Raw genomic sequence first — 21,348 nt, forward strand, 5'->3', positions numbered from 1 at the left:
GTCTAATTCTTTTTTAAATCTCGTGCATTTCATCTAATTGTCGAAGCTATCAAGATATCTTTGGGCCCAGAAAGTCACTCTCCTAGCATTTGTCGTCTAGAAACAGAGAATTGAAGCAGGTATGCCAAAAAAGGTTAGTTGGTGAGACGAGGTAGAGATGAAACACGCTTCAGTTGTTTTCGTGTGATTTGATATTTTCCTTAGAAGACAATGATTTATGGTCCGTGTGATTTTGGAAACGAAAAAAAGAACAACAGAGGCACGAGCTGATGGACGGCCAAGGGTTGTTTTCTGAAATCCGCGACATAGTTACTTTTGTGTAATATTTCAAAACCTGCCGCGTGAACGGTGGTGAAATATACAACAATTGCCATGAGAAAAAATTCCCCTGGACCGGGAATCGAACCACGGACCTTTGGCTTTCCAGGCCACTGCGCAGACCACTAAGCTATCCAGGTTCTTTAATTCCCATGGCAATTATACCGAGGCTCATGGCATTTTGCGCGGCTTTAGCGCAGGTATGAGGCTCTCAACCGGATGTGGCTTCTTGGAAGTCCTTTCTCCCTCGCGTTGCCATCCTTGATGGACCGCGAGGGCCTAACACCTAGTGCCATGAGCCTCGGTATAGTTGCCATGGGAATTAAAGAACCTGGATAGCGTAGTGGTCTGCGCAGTGGCCCGGAAATCCAAAGGTCCGTGGTTCGATTCCCAGTCCAGGGGAATTTTTTCTCATGGCAATTGTTGTATATAGTTACTTTTGACGTGGTTATTATCCTACGGCGCTGAGATTCCCCTGATGCTTGTTCAATCTCTTGGGAAGAGTCACACTATGTGCCTGCCGTATTTTGCCTTTTTTATTTTCTGGCTGAAAATCCTGGCCACGGCTGAAATTCTACTCGAAGCCTCTGCGAGAGCTTTCAAACAAAACGGTTCATGAGTAGGACAAGAATCGCATGCGACGGTGCATTCGAAGAGAGAATCGGAACTCTTTCCACCCTTATGGGGTGTTGCATTCACTGAAGCTATTATTTAAAATTTCGGATCCAGATCCGATGTCTTCCGCGACTTTGGATCCGATGTTTCTGATAAAGGGCAATATCTGCAGATATTTGGATCCGAGGTATCCGATCTGACCATCCCTAAAAATAACAATACATTCTCGTTTACATTCTACATTCTCGTTTAGCCATGGTGGCTAAACAATAATGTAGCATTCATTGCGTCCATACATACCAGAGCAGCCTGGCCGGCGCACGGTGGCGGCCGAACGTATCCTGTCGAGTCCGCCCGGAGGCCGCGGCGGCTTATGCCAAGCAAGTATCAACTTTCTCAAGGGTTGCATTGATAAAACTGGGCTATACAAACGCGAATGTGTCTAAATTTTTTATTATTGACGCAGACGCGTGTTAGTCTACAAAAGTTACATGCATAAAAAAAACCGCTCTCAGTGCATATTTATAAGAAACTTTTTTTCACAGGAAAACTCGCTCTCTGCACGTTTTTATTATCATCAGACTTCAGATAACATTGGAAAATAAAAAAAATATATTTCGATCTATTATACTTTAAAATTGGTGGTCCAGATGAATTCTCCGAATGTGATTCATAATCGCAATAATTTGATTTGTTGTGACCAGCGGTTAATAAAAGAACGGAAAACCCATGCATTGCTTCCCGATCCCGTGGTTTCCAATTTTTTTTCTCTGAGGGTTGCTCATGAACACAAGGTATTTCAGGGTTTGTCGCTCTTGCCGACATTTTCATATTTCCGAGGCCTCTTAGGCATGTTCGTTGCGTATTCTCCGCGTGGGCAAGGCTGACACCGCGGCCGCTTTGGTGTGTGGCAGCCTTTATGCCCCAAACTTATTGTCTATGCTCAAAACATATATCTTCCTGGAATTGATGGAATCGGAATCGACTTTAGGCGATCGATTCTCGATTCCGATTCCGTGCCCGAGAATCGGTGGAATCGAGAATCGACATTTGGAATCGACTCATCCCTAACTTTTATTTTCATCCTCAACTCCATTCCTGTCAGAAGAAAAGGCATGATTTTTTTTCTAGAGAAAAGTGATTCTTAATGATCCATTAATGCAGTAATTCCGATGATTTTATCTTTTCATGAAGATCACGGAATTAATTGAGCGAGATTGAAAATTATGCACGGATAATCCGCACCTGGATAATCGGGAGTCAGCTGTACTTTAAAAGATGAACTTTCCCATAGGCACCACTTTTGGAGTTCCTCAAGTTCAGACTGCAACTCAAAGAAGCGACGATGCTTAGAGCAGAATGGATGAGAAAATGAATTATTTCAAAGACATATGCAGATTTAAAAATCACATGAAATTGTGATAGGCACAATATTTGATGGTGAATAATAAAAACTGTTTATCATTGCTGTAGGAAAGGTTTTTTAATATATATACATCAATAATGAAAAATTTACTAGACAAGTTTCATAAAACACATGGAACAATTGGATTCTCCTGCAAAGATACAACCCGCATATCACATCCACAAAACGAAATCACACAATAGCAAAGCAATGGTTTTTCCAGTTCCAACAAATTTGTTGCAGTGATGTTTTACTGTACATCTCTAATCATCGTAGTTTATTTAAGCGTTGCTTAGTGAGTCATCATGTATATGGGAGGATAGGAGAAATTGATTCAGCGATGGTGTGGTTGATGAAATATGTCACGCAGGAGCTTTAATTTTGATGCACCACATCACATTACATAAATTATTAATGTTTTAAAAAACGGAAATGTTAAAAGAGCCTTTCCCAAGTTAAATTTTGTAGTACATTAGAGGTATCTAAAAGTACTTAAATTTTGAAGTACAGCACGGTAAGTCCTTTGACTACGAACTTTCGGAGACACGAAATTTTACTGCCCGAAAATCAAAGTATGTCATCACCATTGAAGTCGGGCGATGGTGGGGCAGAGAGGAACTTGAACTTTGGGACATTGGGCCTAACATGCACGTGACAAATTCTTCAAATTCTTTGCAGAGACGAATGCTAACTACCGTATAAGCGTGTGTAAGAGGTGCACCCCTATTCTGAGCATCGAAGCTATGAAGGAAACAATTTTGCGGCATTTTTTTATACTATCGCGCTGTGTTGCAGACGTATGCCTGGAATTTCGACAGTTATCGAAATTTTCTCTTTCAATACTAATTGAAAGAGAAAATTTTGATAACTGCGGCGGTAATAGCGGCATGAGAGGGAGTAGAAAGAGTTCTGATCCTCTCTTTGAATACGCCGTTGCTCTACGATGCTTGTCCTATTCACGAACAATTTTGTTTAAATGCTCTCGCAGGAGTATTGCAATAGAATTGCAGCTGTGGAAAATTTTAATGCAAAATACGACAGGCACATAGCATGAACCTTCCCAAGAGCTTGGACAACAATCGGGGCAATCTCAACGCCGTAGGATAATAACCACGTCGTAGATTTAACGGAGCCACACTCGGCCCTCCATCAGCCAATGCCTCTGCCGTTTTTTTTCCTTTCCGAGACCCCCCAGGAAAAATATCAAGTTACAGGGGAACAATGGAAACGTGTTTCATCCCTACCCCGTCTCACCTACTGACCTTGATCGATTTCCCAGTTTCTGGAGGCCAAATGCTAGGTGAGTCATCTACTGAGCCCGAAGATATATCTCGATAGCTTTCAATAATTGTATGACACGCACGAGGTTAAAAAAAAAGAGATCTAACGCGATGCATATCTGACAGAATTTAAGTTTTTTAAGCTCTAATTGTTTGACACAAAGATTTATAGTTACAACAAGGCTACTAATATTCAAAATAGTCCAAACAGTACAATTTCAGAAGAAACAAGCGTAGCATAAGCGCATTCAAACAAGACGAGACCGACTGGAAACTTCAGGCAACGCCAACTGCGTATATGACATTGCTGCGCCTTCGCCCCTTCGCTTTGAAGGCAATGACGTCACATGCAAGATCAGACATGTTAGTCCCTTGCTCCTTCGCTCGTAGCCTCGTTGCTTCGAAGACGGAGGGATCACGCTCCTTCCCCTGGACCTCTCCTTCCGCGCTCTTCACTTATAAGCAATTCTGATTTCTTCTATCCACAATTAAGTCCAACAATGAACACACTCGTTCGAATTTTTTTAAAGCGCAGGTTTTGACACCAATATAATTTTCAGTTGTAATAATCCTCATATTAGCGTCTGAAGATGATTTTTGAAAAATCAGGTCCTCAGCGAAATGAAAGTTACTCGGCAAGGCAGATATTGACTATTAACCAGGTATGTCCTTCAAAACTACGTGTTTCTCTACGTTTGATAAGCGATTACTATATGCAGTATAAATGCCGCGGGATACCCACTCGTGGCAGTAAATTTAGCGCGCCCTCCGGAGTGAAAAACCCCGCGCGATGTTTTCCATGTTCACCTTTGGGGTACCGACATGACGGCGTGATGCTGACAAGAAAATCAAACAAGAGCATTTTAAAAATCCGTCACTAAGGGAGAAACTCCCCTCCCTGCTGCTTGTTTTTACCCAGGGTTTCAGATGACTAACTCACGCTGAAAACCAAGGCCACTCAGTTCCCCTTGGACTTGCGACCGGTAAAGGGGAGGGGGGGGAAGATAAAAAGTTTGTATAAGAGGCACACCCTCATTTTCGGCTGCAATTTCTGGGAAAAAAGGTGCACCTCTCAGGCCCCCCATACACGTTCAGTTTGGCCTCAAGGCCTGCGGCTCCAGCCAAACTGCGCAGTCCCGGCCTTGAGGCCAGGCCGGAACGTGTATGGCAGGCCTTACACGCGCTTATATGGTATGTCATAATATTTCATGGATATTATCCTTCGGGGACACACCTTCGAAAATGTTGCTTGATAAACAGTGTCACTTAAGTATGACTGATGGAGTATCAGGACACAGATGGCCAATAGAGAATCGTGCTAGAGCAGTTCGTGACTGTCGTGAGTTAACTCCTTTTGCGCCGGACTTCAGGTGGAGCTGATGTGCATTTACATACACAGAACACCTGACGTAGGGTAAAGCTGTCACGGATGTTTCAACGAGCAACGACTAGACGTCGTCTCTGGCCGATGAGAGGGAAGGGAAGTGACCTCTGAGGTAGCAATTGTCGGATACATTCAGGCCCGGCCTGAGACCCAGCTTAGTGAGTCCTTTAGAGCCACTCCAAGGCAATAAAGCCCGACCCTCCCACTCATAAATGACCATTCTCACTGCAGGAATCCATTGCTAAGTGGTTATATTGTCAATGGTTTTTGCAATAACATATTCTTATTGCATACTGCAATTTTTTTAAATGTTGAAATGAATTTTTCATTTTGTTCTGTGTGTAAACAATTTTTAAGCAAAAATTTTAGAGCTAAAAATAATGAACTTCCGGACTTATAGCCTTATTACTTTGTGTTCACTAACCTTGTTGTCATTAATGCTAAAAACGTTTACAATGCCACAATTCTTAAAAAAAATGTTTGTAATTCTTTTAGAAGAGTACCTACATTATTGAATCAAATACAATGTTTGGTTGAAAAAAACACCATAACGCAATAAGTTGACTGTGGATTCATGCAAAGATAAGGTTACAGGGTGTATTCCAGTGGCCGGGGTAAGGGACATTGCACCCCTATATTGACCCCTTAAAAGCACCCCTTAATTGAGCTGGGCCCCAAATCTGAGGCATGAAATTACCACAGTAACTCCACCCCATAAAAGAGCTCCGTAAAGAGAGGTTTAAAGTATTCCCATGCTACTTGTAGCATGAAGCGTTGCATGTTGCAGGGTAACTAAATATTTCAATGCCTTGATTAGGTTTTCAACTTACAACCAATAACTTGCAAAAAACGTCTTGGAAGGTACCTCGTATACAAGGGCTTACAGTACAAATAAAATAGAGGATGTCACGGACCACACTGGGCTGTACAGCTGCAGATGATGATGATGACCAAAAATAACTGTGGGTCTCATCATAGAAACATAGAAAGTGCCCCTCTAGGATGAATCATTGAGGAAAGAGATATATTTTGCAGTTACAGGTAATCTTTTCCGTAATAATCAGGGAATGGAACTGCGGCAGAGGGTAATAGGTGGGTCATTCCATGTCAGTTCATCCAGGCATGACACCCACCGACTCGGATTTTGATAATACTTGGCAATTTTCATCCTTCCATGTAGGAATGAAACAGTGTAAAATATTTCTTGGCTATCTCTAATAGTTTTTTTTTCACGACCATTTGAAGTTTGGGTGAAACTGCAGTTTTTCAATGAATGCGGTCTCCAGAGGCACTTGTACCTCCAGAGGGAAATAATTTGTCTCAGCCATAGTTTCCATCCGATTCTCATGAAATTTTGCAGGGTTACTAGAGAAGTCATGAGGATTCCAAAAACTAATTGAAAAATATCCTAAGGGATACTGGAAATTCTCTAAACTCATGTGTTTCATAAGATTTTAGAAAATTTTGCTCCAAAAACATGGTTCTATAAAACATCAAATTTTGACCAGAGGCAATATCTGAATCAAGCTAAATTATTTTTTCTAATATTCCTTAAGGTATGACCCACCACCTGTAAAAATAAAATTCATGGCTTTTTGCTTGCTTTGTTGTTAAAAAAATTTTTATGTAAAAAAAATCCCTTTTCACGACTCTGGTAGTCGGTGTTGGGTCATCCTTCAAGTGTGATGAAATGCTTGTGTTAACTGTATTGTATATCTAAGCAAATATTTACAACATGAATCTAGTACATAGTAACTTCAAAAATTAAAACATTTTTTATGTGCAGGTTGTTTTTCTCCCGATAAGAAAAATATATTTTTGAAATAGAATATTTTAGGGAATTCATGGCACTTACCCATCATTGCTGGGGATAACTTGATTGTTGCTTTATAAAACACATCAAAATACAGGAAACATGTCAATACAAGTTAACTTTATCCATTTTGTATTGACAAAAAACTTCACAAATGTGTTTAACTTCATTAATGTTGCACAACTTATAAATCAACAATCACAAATGTAGTCACTTTTGTCTGTGCATCAGTTTGTGGTTAAATAGTGTAGTATCCAAGGTCTTCACTGAGGCCTATCTCTGAGAAAGCTAATATTTCAGTTGACACTATAGTTACATATTTTTCCCAGTAGTGGTAATTCCAAGTTTTCCTTTTAAATCCAACAGCCGTTGGTTCACACGTTCAATGACTTTCTCCGAGAAGTAATACATTCGTCCTGAGCCTCTTGTAGTAGGAGTTTCCACATTACAAATGACATTATTTACAGGAACATGGCAAATATCTTCTTTCTCATTTGGCCAGTAAAATGATCTTGCAGGCCCATAAGGATGCAAGAATTTCACTTTTATATCACATTGATCAACATCCTTTGACATAACTAGCCCAAAAAACCAGTGATTGTCATACAAGCAGGCCACAAAAGAATTAGTACAAATTTTTGTCATAATTTCTTCCCAACTTGGTTTTATCAAGAAATTGTGGACAGAACTGTACGTGGTATCAAAACTAATTTTTTTTGTCGCAATAATGTTATTTGAAATTGGTATAAAAGAATGGTAGCTACGAGTACCTGGGATTGTTTTTGCATGGCTCCAGCGAGTTTCTAATTGTTGCCGAATCATTGACAATTGTTCTTTTTTTAAAACATAAAATGAAATTTTATCCGCTTTGTACTTGCAGAACTCAAACACCTTTTCAATGGAAGTCATTGTGTTACCTAGATCCCGCTGAAGGCTTTCTCTTGTAAGAATGCGCTTAACTGTTCCACCTATCCCATCACATGGAGATTTCCCATGACTAGTAGCAAAAAATGACCAAGAAGCATGCAAGTCAAAGTCCAGGTGATGATGGCACAGGTTTATAAAGTTTTTACAGTTCTTATATTGACCAGCACAACCATCACTGAAATATTGCACTTTCTTTACTTCAGGGAACTTTTCCTTTAAAACTGAGTGACTATTTTTTGCGTTTCAAATACAAAAGCCACATCATGTTCAAGATCGTCAGAAAATACACACAAACTTGACACACACAGATCTTTCTGCAGCTGTCCACGAGTATAAATTACTACTGGATGTAGGGAACAACCATCCTGATTCCAGTGATGACCCTGAACCTCATCTTGTACCACATAATGGTAGTTTTCACTGAAATCCAGCAAAACAATGGCTTCATCTGGCTGTAGGTTATTTTTTAGTTCTTTTAGGTATCTCGCCTGGGATTTGGTTATGAAGGAATGTGGGAGAAGTTTTTCCAGATTGTTCACCAGACTGTTGATGTATTCATCCAGAGTCACTGTTAACCTAATTTGTTGGGCCCGATCTGTTGTCACCCATGCACTGTATGTCACTTCATCTTCAGGGTCCCATTCCTCAAATTTACTTTTCAGATGTTCCTTAGTCGTTTGTCAGACATACATTCTGAACAGTGCCGTAACATGCAATCCCTGCTATCTTTGGAACATACCAGGTAATCAAATAGGTCATTGTAGGTCTCCTCTATTGAGCATGCGTGGAGAAGAAGTGATGCATTCTGATGGATAGCACAGACACATACAGAATGGGTTCCAGAGGAGCCTGCCAACACGCACCATTTAGGTCTCAACAGACAGAATTTTGAAAACCCTATTTTTACATGTGGGAATTCAAATTTAAAAGCTGCATACAGCTCATTTAGGTTACTTAGAAGTAACCTCTTTTGCTGGTGGACATTTTTGGGCACACTCACCTTGTCTTTCATTCCTGGCATAAGGCGTGAATACTCGTCATTTTGGTAAAATGACTGAACTAAGTCCACTGCAGTTTGTTCTATGTTTTTGCCTAAATAATAAATCAAAATATGAAAGTGACAAATGATTGTTAACTGAGATAGAAAGAACAAATTTTGTCAAAATATTTTCCTTAAGGTTTACATACCTGCTTTCTAGAGATGGACACAAATATTAACCACAAAACTTATTGAAAAAAAACTTGATGTTCACTCTTCCAAAGTTGGAGGGCAACTGGGGTAGTAAAAGGGCAAACAATACCCACCTCCTGAGAGAAAAACTACTTTGTATAAATGGTAAAAGTGGCAGGACTTCCTCAGGTCATTTCCACTTTCTGTTCAATGAACCCAGTTCAGGTCTAAAAGATGTGGTTACATTGTTACCATATTTCAATGTAATCTGATATTTTTCTCAGCTCCACTATGAAGTTAAAAAGTATCATTTCTTCAAAGAAGATACTGTACAAGTTAATGTCTAGCCCTCATTTGAGAAAAGGCTGGTCAAGGTTAGACAATGTATCTTCTAACATTTTTTTCTATAAGTTGTGCAACATTAATGAAGTTAAACACATTTGTGAAGTTTTTGTCAATACAAAATGGATAAAGTTAACTTGTATTGACATGTTTCCTGTATTTTGATGTGTTTTATAAAGCAACAATCAAGTTATCCCCAGCAATGATGGGTAAGTGCCATGAATTCCCTAAAATATTCTATTTCAAAAATATATTTTTCTTATCGGGAGAAAAACAACCTGCACATAAAAAATGTTTTAATTTTTGAAGTTACTATGTACTAGATTCATGTTGTAAATATTTGCTTAGATATACAATACAGTTAACACAAGCATTTCATCACACTTGAAGGATGACCCAACACCGACTACCAGAGTCGTGAAAAGGGATTTTTTTTACATAAAAATTTTTTTAACAACAAAGCAAGCAAAAAGCCATGAATTTTATTTTTACAGGTGGTGGGTCATACCTTAAGGAATATTAGAAAAAATAATTTAGCTTGATTCAGATATTGCCTCTGGTCAAAATTTGATGTTTTATAGAACCATGTTTTTGGAGCAAAATTTTCTAAAATCTTATGAAACACATGAGTTTAGAGAATTTCCAGTATCCCTTAGGATATTTTTCAATTAGTTTTTGGAATCCTCATGACTTCTCTAGTAACCCTGCAAAATTTCATGAGAATCGGATGGAAACTATGGCTGAGACAAATTATTTCCCTCTGGAGGTACAAGTGCCTCTGGAGACCGCATTCATTGAAAAACTGCAGTTTCACCCAAACTTCAAATGGTCGTGAAAAAAAAACTATTAGAGATAGCCCAGAAATATTTTACACTGTTTCATTCCTACATGGAAGGATGAAAATTGCCAAGTATTATCAAAATCCGAGTCGGTGGGTGTCATGCCTGGATGAACTGACATGGAATGACCCAGGTATTAAGCGATCCACTTTGAGCTTCGAAGGGTTCAAATCCAAAACCTACAGATCGGATGGTGTGGAGGAAACTTGATGCTTTGGTTTGGTGAACGCCATAATCTGATGGTTTCCACCATGATAAGAAACCTGCTAGGGAAGCCAAAGATCCTCTCTGCATGGCTCCATCTATTCCTCCACTCTCCATTACTGGATGAACGGCGAAAAGACGCGGATTTAAATACATCACCTGGAGTACTCACAGATGGTACTGCGTTTTCGCACAGAAGAACTTGTGTGCCAACAGAATACCAATCAAAAACCAGCTTATATGAAGGCATCGTCACAGGGACCTCAGTACATTGCCAAGTACTGTGTTTTCATCACTAGAAAACACGCCTTCCAAAATGCGGATTGATATACAGCAATTTTTAGTTTGACTGATAGAGTATCAGGAAACTGCTGGCCAATAGAGAATCATGATATATCAGTTGGAGACTGTCATGAATTAACGCTTAATAAAACTGTAATGCAGAGTTGCATTATACAGGATAACTACATTTTTTTAATGCCTTGCTTAGGTTTTCCATGTACAAACAAATTCAACTTACAAAATGGGTCTCAGAACACATCTTGCTTGTATGTCGAGGACTCACTGTATAGCTGCTTATAGTGATGATTATGATGACCAATAATAATTGTGGGTCTCATCTCCACTCTATGATATCACGCAGTGTGCCTACAGTATCTATAAATGTACTAGGGAGTCTTTCCCTCTGATCCAAGTCAACCAGCCAATCTTAAACACTCACCTCGTTTCCTGATTGGTCTCTGATCTTCAATGGATCGCGTTCCCCTTCATCCTTGATTGTGCCTTTGCAGTAATGTCTCGGTGGCCTACAAACGGGCGGACTGCTGTTACCATCAACGTCCTCATCGCCACTTGCGACGTCACGTGCTCCTTCTGCTGAACAGCCAGCCTCCAATGACGTGGGCACACGTCCACCATCAGGAGAATAGTCATCTTCCTCCACACAGTACTCACGATCCAGCTGAAATAAATGAGTAAACAAATCTTATTTCCCTGACAAAAAGGCCAAATTTCAATCCACATATACCTCCTAATAATATACCGTATATAGAGTAAAGCCTCTTTACATTGTCATGGAGGAGAGCAAAATTGGGACAATTTGATGCATGGAGGTTTACTATAGAGAGGTTTCAGTGATGACACCATTTTTTCTTATCACTCGGAAATGAAAGGCACTACTGATTTAACTAGAGAGTCCACTAGCAGTAATTATCTAAAAGGTTTTATTCATAGCAATAATGTATATGGTTCCTTTTCAACCAACCCACCATACGTTTCATGGTGATACCTGGCTTGATCACTTCATCGTAGATGACGAGGATAAAGTTATCTGCGCATCACAATGTCCTGTTCCATTTCTCTCGTCCCATGACTTAATTCATATCACCTATAAGTTAAAATTCTCTAGAGTTAGCCTTTCCCCATTTAGTTATCGAGATTTAAAAAATGCTAATCTTGATGATTTTATAAATGATCTAGCTGAAAAAGATTGGTGTACTGTATTCACCTCGAACAATATTGATGAGAAAGTTAAATTATTTAATGAAAATATTCTCAACTGTATATCCAATCACACTACATTACGCACAATCAACCCACGTCGCCATGCTGCTCCATGGTTAACTAAAGAGCTGAAACAGCAAATGAAAGAAAGAGACAGGATTCATCGAGCCTATGTTAGGTCTAGAAACATTGAAGTGTATGCTAGGTATAAAGTTCTTAGAAATGCTTGGAGTTCCCCAGGGTTCGGTACTTGGGCCACTTCTTTTCTCAATTTACATTCTAGATTTGCCTCAGCAACTGAAATATTGTAGATATATGCTTTATGCAGACGACTTACAGATTTACTACCACTGTAAACCCCAAGAAATTGCAGAGGCCGTAAGCAAAGTGAATTCTGACGTGCTAAAACTGCATTCTTGGGCTGCATCAAATAATTTCATTTTAAATGGTGCCAAAACCAAAGCCCTAATTATGGGAGGCACACGTATGCTTCAGCGTATTGATTTGGACCAAATACCAAAAATAAAGGTTGATAATCATGAAATTATTTATTCCCAGAATGCTCGTAATCTTGGTGTCACTATTAGTAATAATATTTCCTGGAAAGATAACGTATCCCAAATTTCAAACAGAATAAATTCCACACTATATCAGTTGAAAATATATAAACATTTACTTCCTATGGACACCAGAAAGAAACTTATTTCCACGTTGATATTTCCTCATCTAGATTATTGCTGCTTAGTTTATTATGACCTTACTGAGGAACTAAACCTTAAGCTCCAACGGCTAATGCATTCATGTGCCAGATTTATTTATGGTAAACGGAAGTTTGAACACATCAGTCCCCACCTTCGGGAACTTGGATGGCTACCAGTTTCTCTTAGGAGAAAATATCTCCTGGGATTGTTCATTTTTAAATTAATACGTAATCATAAGCCAGCTTATCTGTATGATATGTTTCCCATAAGACAGACTACTGAATCCTCATTAAAAATTAGACGACAAGTTTATTTTTACTTTCCACCACACAAAAGTCATGTATATGGAAAATCTTTTGTTGTAAGTGCAATAAAATTATGGCATTCTCTGCCAACTAACTTAACCCAAGTGAAATCAATAGAATCTTTTAAATATAAATACTGGAAATATCTTTATAAAGCTTTTTCCTTGTAAAAGTCTTTCCCACCTTTGTATATTGTATATTCTTGAACACTATTAAATAATATCATATGTAATGTAAATGTGCACATCTATAATATTATTATTTGTATTCACTAGTGCCGACTGATATATTATAATGTAAATGTATTGTTTTTCTAAGGTGGCTTTGCCACAGAATATAAATAAATATATTATTATTATTATTATATTACTGTCATTTAAACCATTAACTTATTTCTATTTACAGTAAGTTATGCTCTCATATGGAACAAAATGGCCATAACTAATTGTTAGCGTGAAAATTACAGCATATAAAAGGTTTATAAGAAAAAAATAAGGGTAAAAAATTTATCGTTGACAATTTCATTTCATGTACGTAATTGCATCTGCATTAATGGTCTCTAGTTGTATGATTTGCGGAGGTAGTTAGGCCGTCTCAGGGGTATCTCCTTGGTATGATAAGTGGAGGTTTTATGAGGTAAAGAGGTTCACTACAAAGAGGTTTGCCAATAAATTTACATGTAAATCTGATGGGACCGTAGAGGTGGTATAAAGTATGGAGGTTTATGATGTGAAGAGGTTCACTACACAGAGGTTTTACTGTACTGACTCAAGTAAAACTTGGGGCTCACTAGCAAACCGGAACATACCAGCCTAAGTATGACTGAAACACTTGCACACAATGTGGCCATCCACAAACTAAAAATAAAAACTACAGTAAAACTTCGATTTTACGCACTTCGATTTTACATCAAGTCTCGTTTTTACGCAGCGGCACTCAAGTCCGGCCGGAAAGCATAGGGAATTGCAATGGTGAAACTTCGATTTTACATCTTTTCTTGATTTTACGCAGTTTTTCGATTTTGCGCAGCATAACCCCAGTCCCTAAGAGGTCGCTAATCTTGATTTTACGCAGTTGTCTTTCGGCTTGTTTTGAAAATCCGACTAGAGCAATATGCAGTTAGGTTATTATTTCGTCTCAATGAGTTGCAGAAATGATTACAGGAACGGTTGAAATGACATCGCGCTGTTGAGCGTGAAACTAAATACATCGCGAATCTAATTATTGCTTCCCCGTGAGCCCTCTCAGTAATATTTCAGGCTCCATTACGAACGCGAATGTCGCTCTTAGTTCAAATTCGCCGTAGAAGGATATCGAAACCTAAAACACACGGCAATCGCCATGTATGCGTAACTACTTTTGATTAAGACATGATCGCTGGAGATATTAACATTATCACCTTTCGTTTATTATTCGACTTATTGATCGATGCTGTTTATATCCAGAATTATGAGCTACGGAATATCTATCCCCAACGCAAGGCTTTCTAGAATTTTGCCAACGCTATGTTTTCCGTCGCCCCAGCGAAATATAACGGCGAAATGAGTCGTTGAAAATACTCCCGTGCCAAAATTTTGGCTTCCAAGGTGATCCAAAAAAGATGTACTTCTTCTCAGTACTTCTAGTATGGACGTAAGTCGATGGTGATTCAACACGATGGTAAAAGCAGCATGCATTGTCTCATTCCCAGGCTAACCCCACATCTGCGGGACAAATGGAGGCGAGGAAAAATTGCTTGCGCTGCGCGCTTATCAGAACCGACTCAACTTGTATCTCATTGTCAGACGGTTTAAGTTAAACATGGTTGGAACTTGAATAGCTATTAGCTTAACTCCGCTAGGTGGAAAGCGTTTTAACTGAACGGGAGTTAATGCCCTCGGAGAATAACTCGCGTCGTCAATCGTCATGTAATCGTTGAAGTCAAATTCAAGACGTGAGTGATAAGGCAGTCCCTTTAAACTCAGGAATGGCTTAGCACCATTAAATCGAAATACAAAAAGTGTCCGGTGTTGTTATCAGATAAGGGGAAGCAAAATATTACGTGAAGCTGAGTCACACGGCTTGAGAGTCGAAGGTACCGGCGCTGAATTCGCGGAAGAATGCCGACAGAGAAGCTATTCCCGGAAGAGTCAATCTACTAATGCTAAAATTTCATGGGGAAATGCTTTTTTAATGCGTATAAATTATAAAGAAGGAAAATTTTTCAGGACTATTAGTCATTTTTTATTCATCACGGGCGGCATGACGGCAGTTGCGCGGTCATTTTAATAGCTCACTTAAAAAAAGTGATCTAAGCACCGCAAAAATCTGAATTTCCGAATATCCCGGGTCCTGTGTGCTCCGTATTATCTATGGTATGCTATTTGGAGGTAACCAACAACTGGGGTCATTAGCGCCATGAAGTAAGGGCTGGGGGGATAGGAACCCTATGTTGGCATTAGCCAGGTTGTAATGATAAGCTCAAAAGGGACCAGGACTTAACTTCCCATCTGATGGACAGAGTGGTGCACTCGAAGTGCCCTCCATATTAGACTCAAGTAGGGATAGGGCCATCTCTGATAAGTCTCTGCTACTGCCAGGACTTGAACCCAGGCCCACAGGGTGTAAAGCCTTTGTGATGTATTAGCAAAATTTTGCTCCCTGTTAATGGGGTTAATTTGGATGACTATCCTCAGGTATCTCATTTCTTCAATCTCCAATCTTTTTTTGTCTGCTGGTGGTTACACGGATATCCTGAAAACTGCTTTTAATGAGAATATTTTCGAAAATTAGCTTCTCTGCGACCATTTAGTATCACCATTCCGAAATTTCTCCTAGGTAACAGAAGTAATCTTAGTGCCAGAAATGCTGGCATTTCAACCATTTTGTTCAACCATGGGAAACACTGTTCAGGAATGCAAAGTTGTTTCTCTTAAGGTAACACGTCATCTTTGGTGTTGCTTTTGAGTAAATAAGATTATTAGGCTTCATTTTCCGAGCAATAATGAGCTAGTGTTATCCTGAAAACTATACTCCTCCTCAATACCAACTCTCGATTTTACACACTTTGATTTTACACAGTGCCCATATTTCGGTCCCTCCAACTGCGTAAAATCAAAGTTTTACTGTAATAGCTTATCTCCAGGTTGTGGTGAAGGATATGCATAACATGTGCATGCATCTATCTATGTTATTTAAGCACTGCTTAGAGAATGATTGCATCTATGGACGGATAAGAGTACACCCATGTCTCGTATAGCGCATTTTCAATTAGCGCAATTTCGATATAGCGCAAATTCCTTCCTAAACATTGCAACGCAGTGTAGCCTAATCAAAAATCTTAATCGCTCTCGTGATAAAACTTGAACTTGCGCTCAGTAAACACGAAATTTCTATCATTTTACACATATTAATACTAATGCTTGCCTCAATTCTTCTTTTTTGTTTATATATTAATCGAAATCCATAGCTGTGCAATGGCCAAAAGTATTCCTCGTCATTGGGTCCAGATAGCCGGCCTACCGAAGTAATTTATCTCGTCTCCTTAACAGAATGAGTTAAGTTAGATCATTAATTAAGCGTGGGGCTAGTGGAAATGAGTTTTTTTTAAAGCAATACTGGTTGAGACGTAATTTTTACCGTCATAGGTTATCGGGCAATTGACTTCCAGGTAGAGGGTCTGAGCTAAAGCCTTCAAGGTTAATTTTATTAAGCGTAGGATTTAATTAAGCGTAGCCTCCGAGGAAATCCGGATTGCAAAAGATTTCACAAGAAAGTAACCTTAGGAGCGGTAACGCCAGACAATAGTGTCGTTATTCCCAAAACGTGTGCTCCATAGAAAGAAAACATGTCAAATATATTAGTACTGCTAATAAAATTCACCTGCTGAGTATACGAAAGCTTGGAAAAGAACCAACCGAAACTCTAACTACAAAATATGTCATTAACCTTGTTGTAGTTCATTGCCGTAACGTAAAAAACAAGCGCATCAAAATCGAGCACATTTTTCACGACACAGACGTGGTCATCGGGACAGAGAGCTGGTTTATGGAAGATATAAGCGACAGTAAAGTTTTTCCTCCAGAATATAAAATTTACAGATGCGATCGACACAATAGAACAGGTGGTGGAGTTTTTATAGCAGTTAAATCACATTTACACAACGCTGCCCATGAAATAATTGACAATTGAAATTAAGTGTATCGCTAGAATTAGAAAATGTATGGTGTACAATTAAACAACAAAACAATTGGAGTATTCATGTTTGCTCTTTTTATAGACCGCCGAACTCCGAAGTCGATATTATGTACCTTCTAGAAAATCAAATATGTATCCGCATTTACTCAGAGAGACAGTAAAAGTGTAATAGTAATCGGGGGAGATTTAAATCTTCCATCCATAAACTGGGATAGGGGAAAGTTGGAAAAAACGGGGTACTTAACAAATGAATTGCCATATCTCATAAACTAAGCAATGATTCTCTGGTAATTATTTATTGAAAAAAAGCTTCATATTTCTGCTAGAAGTTGACGACAATGAAATAAAATTTTAAGCAGCTAAAACAAAGATAGTTAATATTTTCTTGCTATATGTCAAGTACCCCATTTTATCAGACCGGTCTGATAAAACGGGGTACTAAGTTTTACGTTAGATTTGTAGGCATAGTATGTCTAAATAATTTTTTTCAAGCAATCAATATATACCCTAGTCACAAAATGCACATTTATTTAGTTTATCCTATACATCGTCAATACCAGTGCACTCTTCAGGAGCCCATTCATTGCGATTAAAGCATTTTATCCACCCTTCTTCCAATTTGGACTTCGAATTAAGGTCATTGCTGTGAATGCAAGAGGTGTTTCTATTTTCTTCCTCTTGCTATTATACCGATGGCTAATGTTCTTCAGCAGTTTACTTTGTCTTCTTCTTCCTGCCCTCTAAATTAGGCTTTGCAGACTTATCGGCAGAATCAGTTTCAGGCATGGATTCCGTCTGAAGTTTCCTTTTGCTAGCCCTGGTCCTTCCTTGATTCGAAAATGAAATAAGTTCTTTCTTATAAGGAGAACTTGTCAGAATAGCTGTCTTTCTTTTCCTTCTTCGGATGGTTCCTTCTCTTTTCTCTGCTCTTGGAACTGCTTTTATATCTTGAGGAGAGACCTGAAACGCTGACGTTGAAGGTGCAGTTTGTTCTGACTGTGCAGTTCGTGATGGAGATGGATCAGAAGACACTCTCGATGGTGACTCTGAAACAGATTTCAGGGAATAGACAGCGTTACTCTCAAGTGGTGTCTCTGTTGTTTCAACTAGCTTGTCGGTGGTTTCCGTTGGTGTGTCTGTTGTTTCAGCAGGCTGAAACATCCAATCCGAAAACACATCCGGATCCAAGGGAAATATTCCAGTCTTACGGAAACCATTTACTGCAGTTTCAATGGAAGCGGCTTTCATGAATGCTGTTCCATACAGCCCTGCAACTTGACTGATTGTGATCACGCGCCCAGGATGAGACTGAAGCCACTTCCTTGCCTCTTGAGAGTAATAATTACTTAATGGTGCCATGAATGCGACATCTAAGGGTTGCATTCGATGTGTACAATGAGGTGGAAAGCATAATAGATGGACGTAATTTTCTCTAGCCATGTCAATTAACCTAATGCTTTTGGTGTGTGTTGCATGTCCATCCAAAAGCAGAAGCACTGGCTTTTCTTTTGTTGGTTTGGAAAATTCAATGAAACGTGCAAACCATTTCAGGAATATATCCTTCTGCATCCATCCACTCGGGTGATATTCTGCCGTTGACCCTGGTGGAGCATTATCAAGCAGTTCCGGTTTAGCTCTCTGACGGGGGAACACAAACATTGTGGGCATATAAATCCCTGAAGCACTCATACAGGTCTCTGCAGTCACTAAGACACCTCTCTCTGCAGAAACCAAACCTCCAACCTGTCGTTTACCCCTCAATGCAAGAACCTTTGATTGCTTATTGGGTACAGTCCTTATTCCTGTCTCATCAACGTTAAATACTCTATCTGCACTGAAGTTATGCTTCTGATAAAGTTCTGAGAGCAGATCAAAAAATTGTTTCACTACCGGTCGATTGAAGCCTACAGCTCTGGCAAGAGACGTCGGCTCTGCAGATCGGAGGCTTACACTTGGATTCCTCCTTAAAAATGAATAAAACCAACATTTACCTGCAAGCTTCTTTTTTGTATTGAAATTATGTGGCAATTTGTTTATCTCTGCTAGCTCAAAGACTATACTACGCAGCTCCTCAATGGTTAATCCAAACAGTCGGCTCTCCATTAAGTGAATGAACTGCACTAATTCTTCTTCCTGCTTCTGGTTAAAAACAGGCTTATAGCGACCGAGACCTAAAGTAAAAATATTAATAATACTGATAATAATAGGTCTAATGATAACAATGATGATAATATTGATAATGTGACTAATTTATTTTAGGTTTATTACCTTTCTTTGTAGCATCCTCCACAGAGAGCCCAGTTCGGGCTTTTTTAACCCTGGCCTCGAGAGTAGTCTGCGGGATGGCGAACGATTTTGAAGCTTTCAAATAACCCATTTCGCCGGCCAGAACTGCAGCTACGGCATTTTTCATGCTCTCTTGTGACCATGAATGTCTTTCTGTCTTCCTTTTATAAGGAGCCATATTCGCATTTATGGCACAACCAAGCCTTGTTCAAGCTTATTATTAATAATATAATGTATTACTAATTAAAACAATAATGATAGCAATGATGATAACTATTATAATTTAGTGTAGTATTAAACTAGTTGTGATTCAAGTCAATTGTTCAGACTGAAACTCAAAGTCGGTTGCATAAAACGGGGTACTACCCCGTTTTGTCCAACTTAGTAGTACCCTGTTTTATCCAACCATGCCATTTTATGAAGCAGACGACTTCAACAGAAAAGGAGTGGAATATTCACATTGAAATATACATCGTTAAATGGAGAAAAAAATGCTTAATTTGCAACAAACTTACTTTGAAATGTTCAAATGAAGGTATTCCAGTTATAATCACTCACTTCAGAGACAAAAATTACATCGCACCACACGAAAAAGTATTTTTTAGTGCAGAAATTTCACACGTGCTCACAGCGGATAGCTCGTACAGTCAAAATGGTTGTGAGGAGCTAACGAAGAAGGTAGAGAGTTGAATGGTAGGTGTCAGCACATACCAAACAAAAAAACCACGATACCCCGTTTTATCCAACTCTCCCCTACTTACACTGTAAAACCGAATTCAAGGAATAGAGGAATCAGCGAGGTTATACTCAACGTACTTGCAAATCACTCTCTCGCCCAAGTAGTTGACAAGCCTACGAGAGGAAATAAGATATTAGACCTTTTAGCAGTAAGCCATCCTAAGTTGATAAAACAAGTCGATATTATTGATGGTAAAAGCGATCACAGAGTAATCTTTGCAACGTTAAAAACTGATGTAGTGTCAGCCAGGGCCGGACTGGGACCTCTAAAAGGGCGCTGCCTTCAGCTTCAGAAAGGGCGCAATCCGAGGGTAGGGTTATGGGATATTGTTTTGAAATTCAAAAAGTAAAATTTGAAAAAAATGTGGTATTTTTTCACAACAATGGTTTCAAAAAAGCTATTTTACTATTACAACGTGTATGTGATAGAAGGTACACTAATTTAACAAGCAAATACTCCAAATGACCATGTGTAATTGGCTTCCACTTAAGATAGATATTTTCTAAATATTGTATATTTAATATTTTCAAAGATATTTATTATTAATGTTACAAATTACACTACTGCCACTATTAACGATGTCTGAATAATGGAAAGATAAAACTTGTAAGCAAGATTAAGGTCAAAAATGGGTTTTTTTATGTATACATTTGTGCAATCCAAATCATACATGAAACAAGAGATGTATTCAACTGTTTTATGAAATAAAATTAATACAAAATACGATTTATCTTTGTAGAAATACAAAACAGCCTCTGAAAACTGAGGTTATAACTAATTTTAATGAAGGCCAATTATTTGGAGTCCACTTTTATTATCATAAGGAAAGTAGGTGCTTCATTTCCTTGCTTTGGAAACAGAGTTCATCTATAATTTTTTCATTGCTTATCTTTGTGACTAATTCTCGTTCCCACTGCATCAAGAGGAGAGCTTCCAAATTCTCATTGCTCATGAATGAACGAATTCTCGATTTTATGAGCTTCGGCTTTGAAAATGCACATTCGCAGCTCACTTGGGTCATCAGTATTGTTTAAAGGGACTTGTAAGCCTTATGGAGTAGCGGATACATTAACGAGTACATGTTGTAATGATAAAGTATCTTGTATGCTCATCTAACACAGGCATTTGTTGTTGCTTTTACACCAAATCGTTTCTTCATCTTCTGATTTAGAACTTAAACTCGCGTCAATGTCACTGGAGTCCTTCTGAAAGTGATCTTGTAAATTCATTTTAACACTAGGAGGACGGGAGTTTCGCGCTACCTAGGGGTCATTTGACCCCTAAAATGTATTTTGGAATTAAACGCCTAATTTTCAACCAATATTCAGTTTAATCATATT

General features: G+C 38.8%; 1 protein-coding gene across 8 annotated transcripts in view; it reads right to left on the reverse strand.

Moving 5' to 3' along the window:
* The window catches only part of LOC124170521 (zinc finger protein 467-like), a 232,469-nt gene that overhangs the window by 153,671 nt on the left and 57,450 nt on the right, over window positions 1-21,348 (reverse strand). For all 8 annotated transcript variants that reach the window (XM_046549295.1, XM_046549294.1, XM_046549297.1 and 5 more), the window contains one exon: window positions 11,020-11,259. In XM_046549295.1, the coding sequence (XP_046405251.1) occupies window positions 11,020-11,259 (240 nt within the window). The remainder of the gene's footprint in view (window positions 1-11,019; window positions 11,260-21,348) is intronic.

The sequence above is a fragment of the Ischnura elegans genome, chromosome X, assembly GCF_921293095.1.
Source record: "Ischnura elegans chromosome X, ioIscEleg1.1, whole genome shotgun sequence".
NCBI classification, from domain to species: Eukaryota; Metazoa; Arthropoda; class Insecta; order Odonata; family Coenagrionidae; genus Ischnura; species Ischnura elegans.